This window comes from Cloeon dipterum, chromosome 1, assembly GCF_949628265.1.
Source record: "Cloeon dipterum chromosome 1, ieCloDipt1.1, whole genome shotgun sequence".
NCBI classification, from domain to species: Eukaryota; Metazoa; Arthropoda; class Insecta; order Ephemeroptera; family Baetidae; genus Cloeon; species Cloeon dipterum.
Window position 1 is genome coordinate 38314721 of NC_088786.1, and position 12726 is coordinate 38327446.

General features: G+C 41.7%; 1 protein-coding gene across 7 annotated transcripts in view; it reads right to left on the reverse strand.

Annotated features, from left to right (window-relative positions):
* The window catches only part of RhoGEF2 (Rho guanine nucleotide exchange factor 2), a 43780-nt gene that overhangs the window by 9896 nt on the left and 21158 nt on the right, over nt 1-12726 (reverse strand). For 6 of the 7 annotated variants that reach the window (XM_065475507.1, XM_065475499.1, XM_065475496.1 and 3 more), the window contains 9 exons: nt 10013-10118; nt 7902-7963; nt 5095-5169; nt 4850-5040; nt 3533-3759; nt 3316-3483; nt 3011-3259; nt 1408-1651; nt 1254-1341 (listed from right to left, as the gene is read on the reverse strand). In XM_065475507.1, the coding sequence (XP_065331579.1) occupies nt 1254-1341; nt 1408-1651; nt 3011-3259; nt 3316-3483; nt 3533-3759; nt 4850-5040; nt 5095-5169; nt 7902-7963; nt 10013-10118 (1410 nt within the window). The remainder of the gene's footprint in view (nt 1-1253; nt 1342-1407; nt 1652-3010; nt 3260-3315; nt 3484-3532; nt 3760-4849; nt 5041-5094; nt 5170-7901; nt 7964-10012; nt 10119-12726) is intronic. The other variant, XM_065475488.1, reaches the window with a different exon arrangement.

Consider the following 12726-nt stretch of genomic DNA (forward strand, 5'->3'; position numbering starts at 1 on the left):
GGGGTGGAGTGACGCGCACCCTGCCGAGGAGGTGCAGCGGCGGCGGCAACGGCGGCGGAGGCGTCCTGCTGCTCCCTCTCGGCGGCGGCCCAGATGCCGCGCCGCAGCTAAGCGGCTATTTTTAGCCGCCGCTATGTTTAGAGCAGGTAGAGAGAGAGCGGGAGAGAGCAAAACGCACCGCAACACAAAGCCAACAAACCAAACACATCATCTGCAACGCGAATGCAGAAACGCCCGCCTGCCCGCCCGCCCGCGCCCATCAAAGATAAAAAATAATACTCTCGCACGACGCCCCGAAAGGAGAAAATTATTTTAAGTCGAATGTTTAGTTTGAAAATTGCAGGCAAGGCTGAAAGATTTCATCGATGCATTTTTTTATTGGGTTTTTGTTAGATTTTTAAATAATTTAATAGAAATTAACCTTAAAATATTAATTAAAATGAATCTTAAGACATTTCGAACATTAAAATTAATTGCATGAAAAAACTCATTTCCCGAATAAATTATTCAAATAATTAATCTCCGTCAAAATGTTTGTCCTGGCATGAATATTAAAAAAAATAATCTCTAATACATTAATTTTATTTTTTAAATGGTTAAAATTCCAGCAAAAATAAAAAAAAAATTTAAATTTATTTCTAAAAGAGCTTTAAGAAGAAATTTAATTTAATCCATTTAAAGGCAATAAGAAAATTTAAATTAAATGCAATGATAATGTTAAAAAACAAATCAATAAAAAATATTTGCATTTTTTGAAATTGTGTTCTGCGCAAACATGGCTGCCACAAGTGTCTGAAGCGTAAAAATGTAGTTAGAAATGTTCTACCACAATTAAAATTTAAAAGAAAATCGTTTTTACCGATACATAAAGATTTGTTTTATATTATTTTAAGATTTATAAATAATTTTTTTAAGAATGTTCTCCCACTAGGTTACTGAGCCAAAATGCCAGGAGAGCACCTTTTAGACCATTCAGTTAATTAGGGCAGGTCGAGACGCGTAAAATGAGACTAAATTTTAGCGTTTCTGACGGTCACAACCGGAGATTTCACGATTTAAAAAATTCAAAAAATTGCATTTCTAAATTTTCAAAAGCCAAAACAAAATTTTAATCGCAGAAATTGGCCTTTAATGAGCTTAGCCCCTTTTTTAATTTAAAATTGAACCACAAAAAATATTCTTTCGCACCGAACTCGCATATATTTTTTAATTTTAATTTAAAATCCAGAAAAATATTAAAGTCCCAAACTCACGTTTTGCGCTCGCTGTTGGATAAGGCAACTAGTTCTAAAATCTGCGCGCAGGCATGCGACATATTGACCAGAAAGAAGGCACGCTTGTCTGAAATCCGATAAAAAAATAATCCATATAATTCCATTCATTATTTGATTTAAAAATTGAAATTACCTGTTGCGACGGGCCGCGTGAGCACGGTGGCCGTCTTGATGATGGGGCTGTAGGGCAGCGACTTTTCCGCGCCGGCCGGCATGCCCGAGAAAAACTTCAGCACAAACTTTTCGTCCTGCCGCACGAGCAGCACGATGATCTCCTCGAGCAGCACCACGTGCAGGTCCAGGGGCTTCTGGGTCTTGCTCTGCCGCCAGCTCAGCATGCCTTCGAACACTAGTCGATGCTTCGTCAGGTCCAAGTTCTGAAAAATGTGAATTCAGTTTTAATTTTCTAAAATTAAGAAGTGGCTTCGAGAAAGGGCGACCTGAGGAAGGTCAGTGAAAGGTAAAGGCGAAAAATTGTTGCTGAGTATTGCCAAATGTGCTCGAAAGTAATGAAAATTCATTAAAAATCGACCTTGGAGCGGATCTCAGGTCGGGGTACCCTGAAAAAGGTCGTTTGAGTACCGGAGGTCAAAGCTCTTCTCGAGACCTGTCCGATGAAGGGTCGTGGTTCACGAGCAGACAAACGGCCGAATTTAAATAAAAATAAAACCAATCTTTGGAAAATTTTTACCTTTTTGAAAATCCGGTCGAAAAAAATTCATAAAAATTCGAAAAATGATCCGATTTTTGGAAACCAAACATGGGCGGACGCGCCTCAACAAGGGGCATCAATTGATACCAAAATCGGCGCCGTCGGGCCCATAGGACCCCGCCTAGACCCCGAAAACAAAAGTTTGAAATGTCAAAAATCGCGTTTTTTTAATTAAAAAATTAATAACTCGGCTTCTATGGGTCGTAGAGTAAAAAATTTAAGTTGGTTAGACTCGGCGTAAAATTCTGCGTCTTTTAAGCCCGATTACCGCCAAAGCCAACGCCCCCAAAATTTGCGCCAATTTTAAGTCTTTGGTTCTATTTTTTTTTAATTCTCCTACAGGATGGATTTGGTTTCTGACTTGAAAATACGCTTCCCAGCAACAAAACGCGTCGATTGCTCAGGCTTTGTTCCGTAATGCGCAACTTAGCAGATTTTGTACAAGGGAAAACTTAAAAATAGAGCAGATTTTGGGGGCGTTGGCCGCGGTGGAGGTGGGCGGGGGTGGCAAAAGTGCCTAAAAGACATCAAATTTAACGGCCAGTCTCATAAACTTTGATTTTTTAATCTACAACCCATAGGAGCCGAGTTATAAATTTTTAAAGTCGAAAAAACGCGATTTATGACAATTCAAACTTTTGTTTTTGGGGCCCAGGTGCGACCCAATGGGCCGCGTGGCGCCGATTCAGGCAAAAATCAATGCCCCTTGGGGCGGTGCGTCAACCCGTATGTAGTTTCAAAAAATCAGACCATTTTTCGAATTTTTTTCGTCCAATTTTCTGAAAAAGTAAAAAAATTGGTTTTATTTTAATTTAAATTCGGCCATTCGTCCGATCATGGACCACGAACCCTCATCAGACAGGTCTTTGATTGGACTTTTACTTAGAGTACCCTAACGACCTTTTTCAGGGTACCCTGAATTACTTTCAGCCGATTTTTAAAAATTATAAAAATTTACAACTTTTACTGAAAACTTATTTGACCGATAACGATTTGAAGAAGCAGGAAGTGTTTGATGGCTGACCTTGAACTCGGCGGCTAAGGAATGGTCTGCTTTCTCAAAGGGTCCTTTGTCTAGTCTTCGCTGGATTTCTGCCAGTCTGTTTTGGTCGGCGGCCTCCTTGACGGACGCGTTCACCAGGCTGAGAATCTCCTTGCTGCGCTCCAGGGCCCGTTGCACGCCCGCGCGTTCCGAGCCCTCGCAATTCTTCACCAGATTCTCGAACAGTAACGGATACTTGGTCAGCCTTTGGAAGCCAAAAGGTATGATATCCTGGAATCGAACGAAGAATTTATTTTTCGGATTTGAATTTAAAATGATTCGCAGACTTTAAGTTGGAGCCGCCTGCAGACAGCCTTTCCCTCGGCCTCGGTGATGAAGTTGTTCAGCTTTTGGTCCTTCCGCCGCTTCTCCTTGAGCATTTCCAGCGCCAGTTGGTGCTTCGCACAGAAAGTCGCTGCCTCTCTTTGGAACCGCTCGCCCGCCGGCCCGTCAAACTGAGTGCGAATTAGTAAAAGAATCAGATTTAAGGAGGAGAAAACTCACGACGTTGAGCAGGAGCTCTGATATGTCGCCCACGATGGGTGATTCCTTCCTCTTCTGCTTCATGGCGGCGTTGAGCGAGCCGTGGATTTCGAGCATCTCGCCCAGGTTCGGGAACAACAGCACCAGGCAATCCAGGTTCAGCAACTGATTGTCGAGCAGCGGCTTGTAGAACACGCGGTCCAGCACTTTCAGGGCGCGCACGTGCGACCGCTCCGTGTAGAACAGCTCTGCAATAGCGAATTCCGTGAATAAATTAATTCTGATTGATTTTTAGACCAATTAAGACTGTAAACTAGAGTGTTTATATTAAAAGACGAACGTTTGCCATGCGCAGATCCATGTTAAAAGAGTTTTCAAAAGCGCGGGAAACTTAACAACTGAGAAATTCGCGTTCAAAAAACGCCCCTTTTAGTATGGGAAGGAAGCTACAGGCGACAGTAGAGACATCTGCTCATACCTAGCAAGAGCAGTGAATCACACTTAGTTCTAAGAGTCACGTGACTCAATCCAGCGATCTCATTGGCCAAGAGCTAGTGCCCACTCCCTCCAAGCAGTGGAACGCTCTCTACTGCGCATGTCACACTTTATCTGGAGTGGAGTGGGGATATTACAAGAGCAAGAAATTCGCGTGCTTTCTCTTAGCCAATGAGATGGCGGGATTGGGCCACGTGACTGTGTCTGTTTCTCTGATCTCTACTACAGCTGGAACTAGCGACAGTGGAGACATCTGCGCATACCCAGCAAGAGCAGTGAACCACAACAAGTTCCAGCAGTCACGTGACTTAATCCTGCCATCTCATTGGCCAAGAGCATAGTATGGAAGGGAGTTAGCAAAGAGACTCCTGCGATTTATCTATTTTTTTCAAAGAATTTCTGTTTTCTGACCGGTAATAACCGTTGCGAACTTTCGCTCCATTAAAACGGTTAATAGGGATCTTTCCATGGACTTTTGGCACCGGGGATTTTGGTATTTATAATTGCTTGATTTTTATTTGCGTGAAAACGAAATATTCGGTGTTTTAACAGCTGAAGAGGGGGGCGTAACCGAGGGAATACAATATGGCGGCGAGGAGAGTACACTGCTCGCCGCGGACGTGGTGCTCAGCCATATTGTATTCCCTCGGTTACACCTCCCTCTTCGAAATTATCCCTCTAGGAGCGAATTTTTCAGTTGTTTTATTTCCCGCGTTAATGGTTTCGACTTAAAAAAACATGGAAATAAATAGGGGCGTGGATCTGGTAGCAGAATTTGTTTTTTTAAATTTCTGGCAATTACCAGAGACGGTTTTAGGGCTGGAAAATGAAATAAAATCGTACCGTTGATGACTTCTTGTCTCTTTTTCTCTCTTAAGGTGAGTTTGCGCAGATCCTCCTGCTCGACGAAGCGCATCCAGTCCGGCGGGTCGGGCTCCGTGTCGATATCACTGTCCCAGACGTCGACTGTCTCGGTGCCAGGCGCGATCGACCCTGTCACCATCTCCATCGAGGTGGACGGACTGTCCAGGCTCCTTTAAACGACATTATAATTAATTTGGGGCAGAAATAAATAATTTAAACATTACCTGAGAGAGTGAGTTGAGTTGGAAGAACTGCCAGAATTATTGTTGAACTGTAAGGCATCCGCATCAGCATTATCACTGAAATTAAAATTAAATAAATTAATTAAAAATGACGAAATAGGAAATAGGAAATAGGCGATTTTTATGTAATTTTTATTTGACGTGAAACGAGCTCGAGGAAAGGAATATTTTTTTTTTTAAAAATTAATCCTGTTGAAGCGTTGGTCGGAGAGTCGAGAGGTGCAAAATATTTATTTTTAAGGCTTGGCCCGGCGTGGCGCATCCCCTTTAAGCTGGAGCAGCAGGCAAGACGAAAAGTTTTCTCCGAGTCGGTGGGTCCGTTGGGCGTCACGACGGACGGACGGACGATCGTGTGACGACAGTGTCATAATCGTGGTGGCCGCCGCCGTGAATATCAAGAAAGATGGCGCGAAACGAGGGGGTGTGCCACCACAATAATAATGTTGGCTTTGCGCTGGCTGGCTGGCTGGCTGGCTGACGTCAAGTTAAAATCTGTCTAAGTTTAGCAGCAGCCCGAATAACGGCGCGCCGGCCCACGCAAACAGCCCAAAAGCACCACTACCTGACACATTACTACACTTTCAGCCAAAATAAATCATGCGTTTCGCAGAAGAATGAATCCCCAACCATCCAGGAAATAATGATTTCTTTAGTTGTATGAATCCTGGAAATTATTTTTCTAATTTGAAATAAAAAATAGAAACAATTCGACTTTAGTCAATAGGATTTTTTAATATCACACAAGGCACAAATCCTTCGGCCATGATATTTAATTTATTTTAAACAGGCCATGGTTGCAAATTTTTAGGCAAGAAAATTTCTTTTAATCTCGAAAAAACAGTAATAAAAATTAAAACATTTAGTTATTTTTAATATTAATAAAATGAGCTGCCTAAATAAAATTAATTTGATTTACTTTCGAAAGTCCATGTTTAAAAAGGGGGAAAATGAGGTTCATAAATTGGCAGCACAGAATTTTCCAAACCGGAAAAGAGAAACATCAGCTGGTCACGAGCGGCGGCAGGAATATTTCGCTGTTGTAGCTGTGGCACGGCTCAAAAATCAGCTTTTGCGGTTAAATAATTCCCGATTTTCCGTAGTAAATACTATCAAAAATTTTTAAAAAAGAAAATATTTTATTTATTTCTATAATTTCTGTATTTAAATATTTAACTAAAATCAACATAAATTTCCATTTTGCTTCAATTAAAAAAAACCAATCAAGAATCAAGCAGACTTTTTTAAATTAAAACTAGGGAATAAGTCCAATTTTTTGAGTATTTCTAACCAAATTTTTTTAATTTAAATCTCCTTAAAAGACTGAATACTGAAATTTATTTTTATATCTGGTTTAAAAAATTAAAGTTTGAGTCGAAAATATTTTTTAAGGCGGAAAAAATTATTTTTAAGTTGAAAGTGTGAAATAATTCTAGAAAATTCTATTTCTAAAGCAATTTAAAAAATACAATTTGACCTTTAGGAATAAGGGATTGGATCTCTGCCCTGACAACGACTTGGAAAAATTTTAATTAATTAATTTCACTAAAACAAGTCAAATCGCCTCCAAAAAATCTCAATTTTCAGGGTGTTAAAAACTACCTTTTTACTATGAACTCGATTTTTATCCAATAATACATTCTTAATTGTTAATGTTACCGCAAAACAGGATCGACCTGAGATATTTCGTTTTTAATTTCGAATTTGAAGTACAAGGGGGAATGCTATATTTTATTGTTAAAAATTCAACCTGATTTTAGTCTTTAACCTTTCAGCAACGACATCATTTTTTATCTACTCTAGTCTGATTTAAAATTTAAAATTAGTTATTAAATTTAAATTTAATCTGATTATTAATAGAATTTAAAAAAAATTGCAATTTAGGATTTTTAGTTCGTCGTGAAACAATAGCATTTTTGCATCTCAAATCAAATGAAATTTTAGGGCCTAGCCAACAATAATTAAAACTTAGAGGAAGGTCGGTAACAGGCAAGGGTGAAAAATTGTCAAAAACTATTGACAAATGAGCTCGAACTTAGTGAAAAAGCATTAAAAAATAGTCTCTGAATGGATCAGGTCGGGGTACCCTGAAAAAGGTCGTCAGGGTACCACAAGTAAAAGTGCAATCAAAGACCTGTCCGATGAGGGGTCGTGGTCCACGATCGGACAAGCGGTTGAATTTAAATAAAAATTAAAACCATTTTCTGAAAATTTAAACTTAGCAGAAAAAAATTCGTACAAATTCGAAAAAATGGTCCGATTTTGGAAAGCCAGACACGAAAAAACGCGCCTGGTCGAGGGGCGTCGATTGGTGATAGAATCGGCGCCGTCGGGCCCATAGGACCCCGGCTGGCCCCGAAAACAAAAGTTTGAAATGTCACAAATCGCGTTTTTCAAACTTAAACAATTTATAACTCAGCTCCTATGGGTCGTAAAATATAAAACCAAAGTTTATAAGATTTGCCGTGAAATTCTGCGTCTTTTAGGTCCGTTTTACCGCCCCCACCTATGCCCCCAAATTTTATAATAAAAATCGCAATTTAGGAATTTTTTGCAGTGGGAAAAATACAATTTTCGTTCGTAAAAAATTAAAACCCTGGATAGGAAAAACATTTTAGGTCCTAGCGGAGCACGTCGATAAAATTGCGATTAAAATTTGTGACGTGTGGTTTCCTCGAGCTAGTGTTCGGCGGCGGATACTCGACTCGGCCGGCGGCTTCTGAGCAAAGCGGAAGCCGCGGCAGGCGTACGTCTAAGTGCGAGAGAGAGAGAGAGAGAGAAAATATACTCACTTATTGGCGCTCTTGGAGCCAAGGTTGGGATCACTGGTTTTGCGCCGCTCCCGCAACTGCCGCTGCAAATAAAGATTGAGAGGGGTTGGATGAGTTTGGGTGCCGGCCGTTCGGCGAGTCAATTATTGGCGCCGGTGGTGAGTTATTGTTCGGCCGGCCGACCGGCTTTATCTCGCACCCACCGTCCTATGTGAGTGTGTGTGTGTGTGTGCAAAGGTGATGAGAACTGCAAAGGGCGCGGCGCCTAACAGCCCGCCCGCCCGGTTGCGACCCGATCAATACACTCACTCATCTGACCGCCGCCGAGCTATGGGCTGCACCTGGCCCAACGCGTAATAATTCGCAGCCGCAAACGCGTCAAACTTCAAAGACATGCCCAAATTTGCCAATCGGTTTTTTCTAATTTGATCGGGAAATAGGGCTTTGGGCAGAAACAGATGACAATTATGATTTATGAAGGGATTATTAAAAAATTTAATGCGTTAATTTTTATTTATTTTTGTTTAGTTAATTTACCTTGCTGTAAATTAAAATTAACGAAATAAATTCGATTTTTGGGTTTAAAACGGATAAAAATATAAGAATTTTGAACATTAGCATCTAAAGAATGACCATAATTTATCAATTTTTTTACCCTAAGCGTTCAGGTTGCATTTTTATAGATCAATAGTTCAATAGGAATAGGAATACAAAATTTATAAATGTTTTGAAGCTTTATTTTTGTCGATTTTTGCATTAGAAATTGAGATAAAGCCGTCAAAATGGTTTTAAAAAACTTTAAATGTCCCTTGAATTTAAATTCGTGGTCGAAACCGAACTCTTTTTGCTATTTTTATTTTTTAATTTACACGTAAAAACGCGTAAAAATGCAAAAAATTTGAAAACGTCCCAAAAATCCGTAAAAAAAGAGTCTTACGCCCCTTTAGCAAGAACAATCTGTGGCCCGATATGAGGTCGCGCGACCTGAGAAAGGTCAGTGAAAGACAAGAGTCAAAATAATCACCAAATATGCTCGAAATAACACAAATGGCTTTAAAAACCGGCCTGGGAGCGGATCTCAGGTCGCGGGGACCCTGAAAAAGGTCATCAGGGTACCACAGGTCAAAGCCCTTTCTGAGACCTGTCCAATGAGGGGTCGTGGGCGACGATCAGACAAAGGGCTGAACTTTAACAAAAATAAAACCACTTTCGCCTCGCAAAGTTGAAAAACCGAAAAAAATTAATTTTAATTTTTCTATGGGCACGAAAAATCTGACAATTGGTTTCCAGATCTGCCTTGGACCTACGCGTGCGACAGAAAAAATCGTCAGGTCGCACGACCTGAGCAAGGTTGATGATAGACTAGGATAAAAAACGCCAGAAAAACATAAAAACACCGGATCTCAGGTCGCGGGGTACCCTGAAAAAGGTCGTTAAGGTACCCCAGGTCCAAGTCCTTCCCGAGACCTGTCTAATGAGGGGTCGTGATCGACGATCGGATGAACGGCTGAATTTTAACAAAAATAAAACCATTTTTGCACGAAAAAGTGAAAAATGGAAAAAAATTAATTTTAATTTTTCTATGGCACCGAAAAATTTGAAAATCGGTTTCCTAACGGACGTTGGACCTGTGCGCACGATAGAGTTGTTAAGACCCTTCAAAATTACTCCGTTTAAAAAAAATCGAGAATTTTCGATTGGCTTATGTAAAAAGTGCAAAAATCACGTTTTTCAATTTTCAAAAATTATCTAGTCCTAGAATTTTGACCCGATTGGCTCGTATTTGGTCTCAAATTGTTTCAGGATAAATTTCGCGTCGATTTACCGTGGGGGATTGTCAAATTTATTCCCCGAACGCGAGATATGGCGACCGGTAGTCGGAAATAGTCGTAAAAACCGAAAATTTCCACTACTATCGTTTACTATGGCCCCAATTTTTTTTATAAGATCATTTGGGCCTTTTTGGGGCTGTAATTATGGTGTGAAGTGTAATTGAGTTTGAATAAATAAATAAAAAATCACGAACAAATGGCTGGGTGATTGGGTCGGAGTGAAAGACGGACGGTGGCCGGTGGCCGGTGCAATAAAACAATGAAATAATCGGGGGAAAGCCTGGGGAGAGGAAAACTCACCTTCTGAACTCGTTCCTTGTAGCTCTCGGAGCGGTTGATGGAGGTGGCCGACTGCTTTCGGGCCCCCAACTGCGGCTGCGGCGTGATGCCGCCGCCTCCGCTGCTGCTGCAACACGCGACACACGCGCCAAATCAACCTCAGGGTGCAATAAAAAGGGAAAGGCGGCAGCGCAAACGAGAAAGAAAACGCCTTTTATCACGTCCAGGCCAGGCCAGCCGGAAGGAAACAACAAGCTGCGCGATTACTTATGCGTATTCGCGCCTCGACAACGCATCCGCACTCGCAGCTCGCTCGTTCGTTCGTTCGCGCACCGAATTTTGGGGAAGTCGAGGAAGTCGCTCGCGGTTTCGCTTAATCTTACCGCCTGACTGGGTCTTTTTCCCGGAATTTGTCGGAAAATGAGGGAGAAAGTGACTAAATGGTTCAAAATAGAAATGACCTATTGGTATTAATTAGAAATGATTAATAATTTCTCCACAGTGAGACCAAGGATTTGTTTTTGTTCCAAATTAATTTTAAATGAGCAGCAAAGATTAATTTTGGTCAAAGGAGAAGACTAGAAAGTGACAAAAATGAGTTTAAAATGTCAAAAACCATCGAAATTATGAAAAAAGGTCTGATATCAGGTCGCGTGACCTTAGGAAGATCGGTGACAACGGCAAAGATGAAAAATCGTCGCCGAGTATCGCCTAATGAACTCGAAATTAGTGAAAAAGCATTAAAAACTGGCCTCAGAACGGATCTCAGGTCGGGGTACCCTGAAAAAGGTCGTCAGGTTACACCAAGTAAAAGTCCAATCAAAGACCTATCCGATGAGGGGTCATGGTCGACGATCGGACAAGCGGTCGAATTTTAATAAAAATGTATCAAAAAATTCGACTTTTTCGAAAATTTAACAGAAAAAAATCATAAAAATTCGAAAAATGGTCCGATTTTGGAAAACCGCACACGAGCGAATGTGCCTCACCAAGGGGCGTCGAGTGGTACTAGAATCGGCGTCGTCGGGCCCATAGGACCCCGTCTAGGCCCCGAAAACAAAAGTTTAAAATGTCACAAATCGCGTTTTTCCGATTTTAAAAATTAATAACTCGGCTCCTATGGGTCGTAGAGTAAAAAATCAAAGTTTTTTAGACTCGCCATTAAATTTCGCGTCCAAATAACCCAAAAAACCACCCCCGCCAACGCCCCCAAAATTTCCGATAAATAATTTTAAAATTTACTAATATGCCGGATTCTGTTTTCGACATGAAAGTACGCTTCTCCGGGTTTAAATAATTGTCAATAATCCATTCAGAGAAAAGTAAATCTAATTTTGTGCTGAAATAAGCACTCGAGTATGCGAGTATGTATTTTCTTTCTGCTTGGCAAAATGTGCGTGCAGAAGCATTCTCGTTGTTGGGGGGCGCCAGGCCGACGTCGGAATCAGCACTTTCTGTCACTAAGAGCGCGCGGCACTCGGAAAAAGGTCAAGTGCCGAGTGTGCCCTTTTCCGAAATAATTCTCTCTGGCTGGTGAGCGCGCGGGGCGTCGAGTGGCCGCCGCCGCCTCCGCCGCCAACGACGACACGACAAAAGGCGCAAATAGAGGGCCCTCTCGCCTGCGACAAGAGTTGTACCTTTTCGCAGCTAATTAGCTCGACAAGGAACAAGAGCAGTCACGTGAATGGCACACACGATTAAAGCAGAAGGGAAAGTAAATAAATTTAAAAAAAATAAACGCTTGGGATTAAAAGGTAGAGGACTTTTTTTTCTCGAGTTGTTGTTTTAAAATAGAAGAAAATGGAGATTTGTATAGAAAAAGGGCATGAAAGACGTAGAATTTAACGGCGAGTCTGATAAATATTGGTTTATAATTGTGCGACCCATAGGAGCCGAGTTATTAATTTTTAAAGTCGAAAAAACGCGATTTGTGACATTTCAAACTTTTGTTTTCGGGGCCCAGGCGGGGCCCTATGGGCCGGATGGCGCCGATTTTGGTATCAATCGATGCCTCTTGGTGCGGCGCGGCTATCCGTGTTTGATTTTACAAAATCAGACCATTTTTCGAATTTTCACGAATTTATTTCCATCCAACTTAAAAAAAGTCAAAAAATGGTTTTATTTTTATTAAAATTCGGCCGCTTGTCCGATCATGGACCACGACCCCTCATTGGACAGGTCTTTGATTGGACTTTAACTTGGGGTACCCTGACGACCTTTTTCAGGGTACCACGACCTGAGATCCGTTAAGAGGCCAGTTTTTCAATGATTTTTCATTAATTTCGAGTTCAATTGGTAACAATTTTACACCTTTGTCGTCACCGACCTCCTCAGGTCACGCGACCTGACATCGGGCCTCGAAAGCCACACAAAAAATGGAACAACCCTGGCTTCAAGCCATTTTATATTTTTTATCGAGAGGTGTGGGTGCGAAAACAATCGGTTGGGTCCATGTGAGAAATCGGGAAAGTAGGTCAGAAGAGTGAGGGGGTGTTTGCGGGGGTGGGGGGTTGTCGTGCGTGAAAGCACGCATGATGGGGCAGTTTGCGGGAGAGAGACAATGCGTCAATATCTGGTCGGTCGGCTGCTCATTATTGCCCGTTACTGAATAAGGGTCACTCTCGGAGGCGGCAGGGGGCGGGGGCGGGGGGCGGCGCACCTGTCTCTCTCTCTCTCGGAATGGGTTGCTCCTTTCCGCAGAGCAAGAGAGAGAGAGAGAAAATCAATAGGGGCGC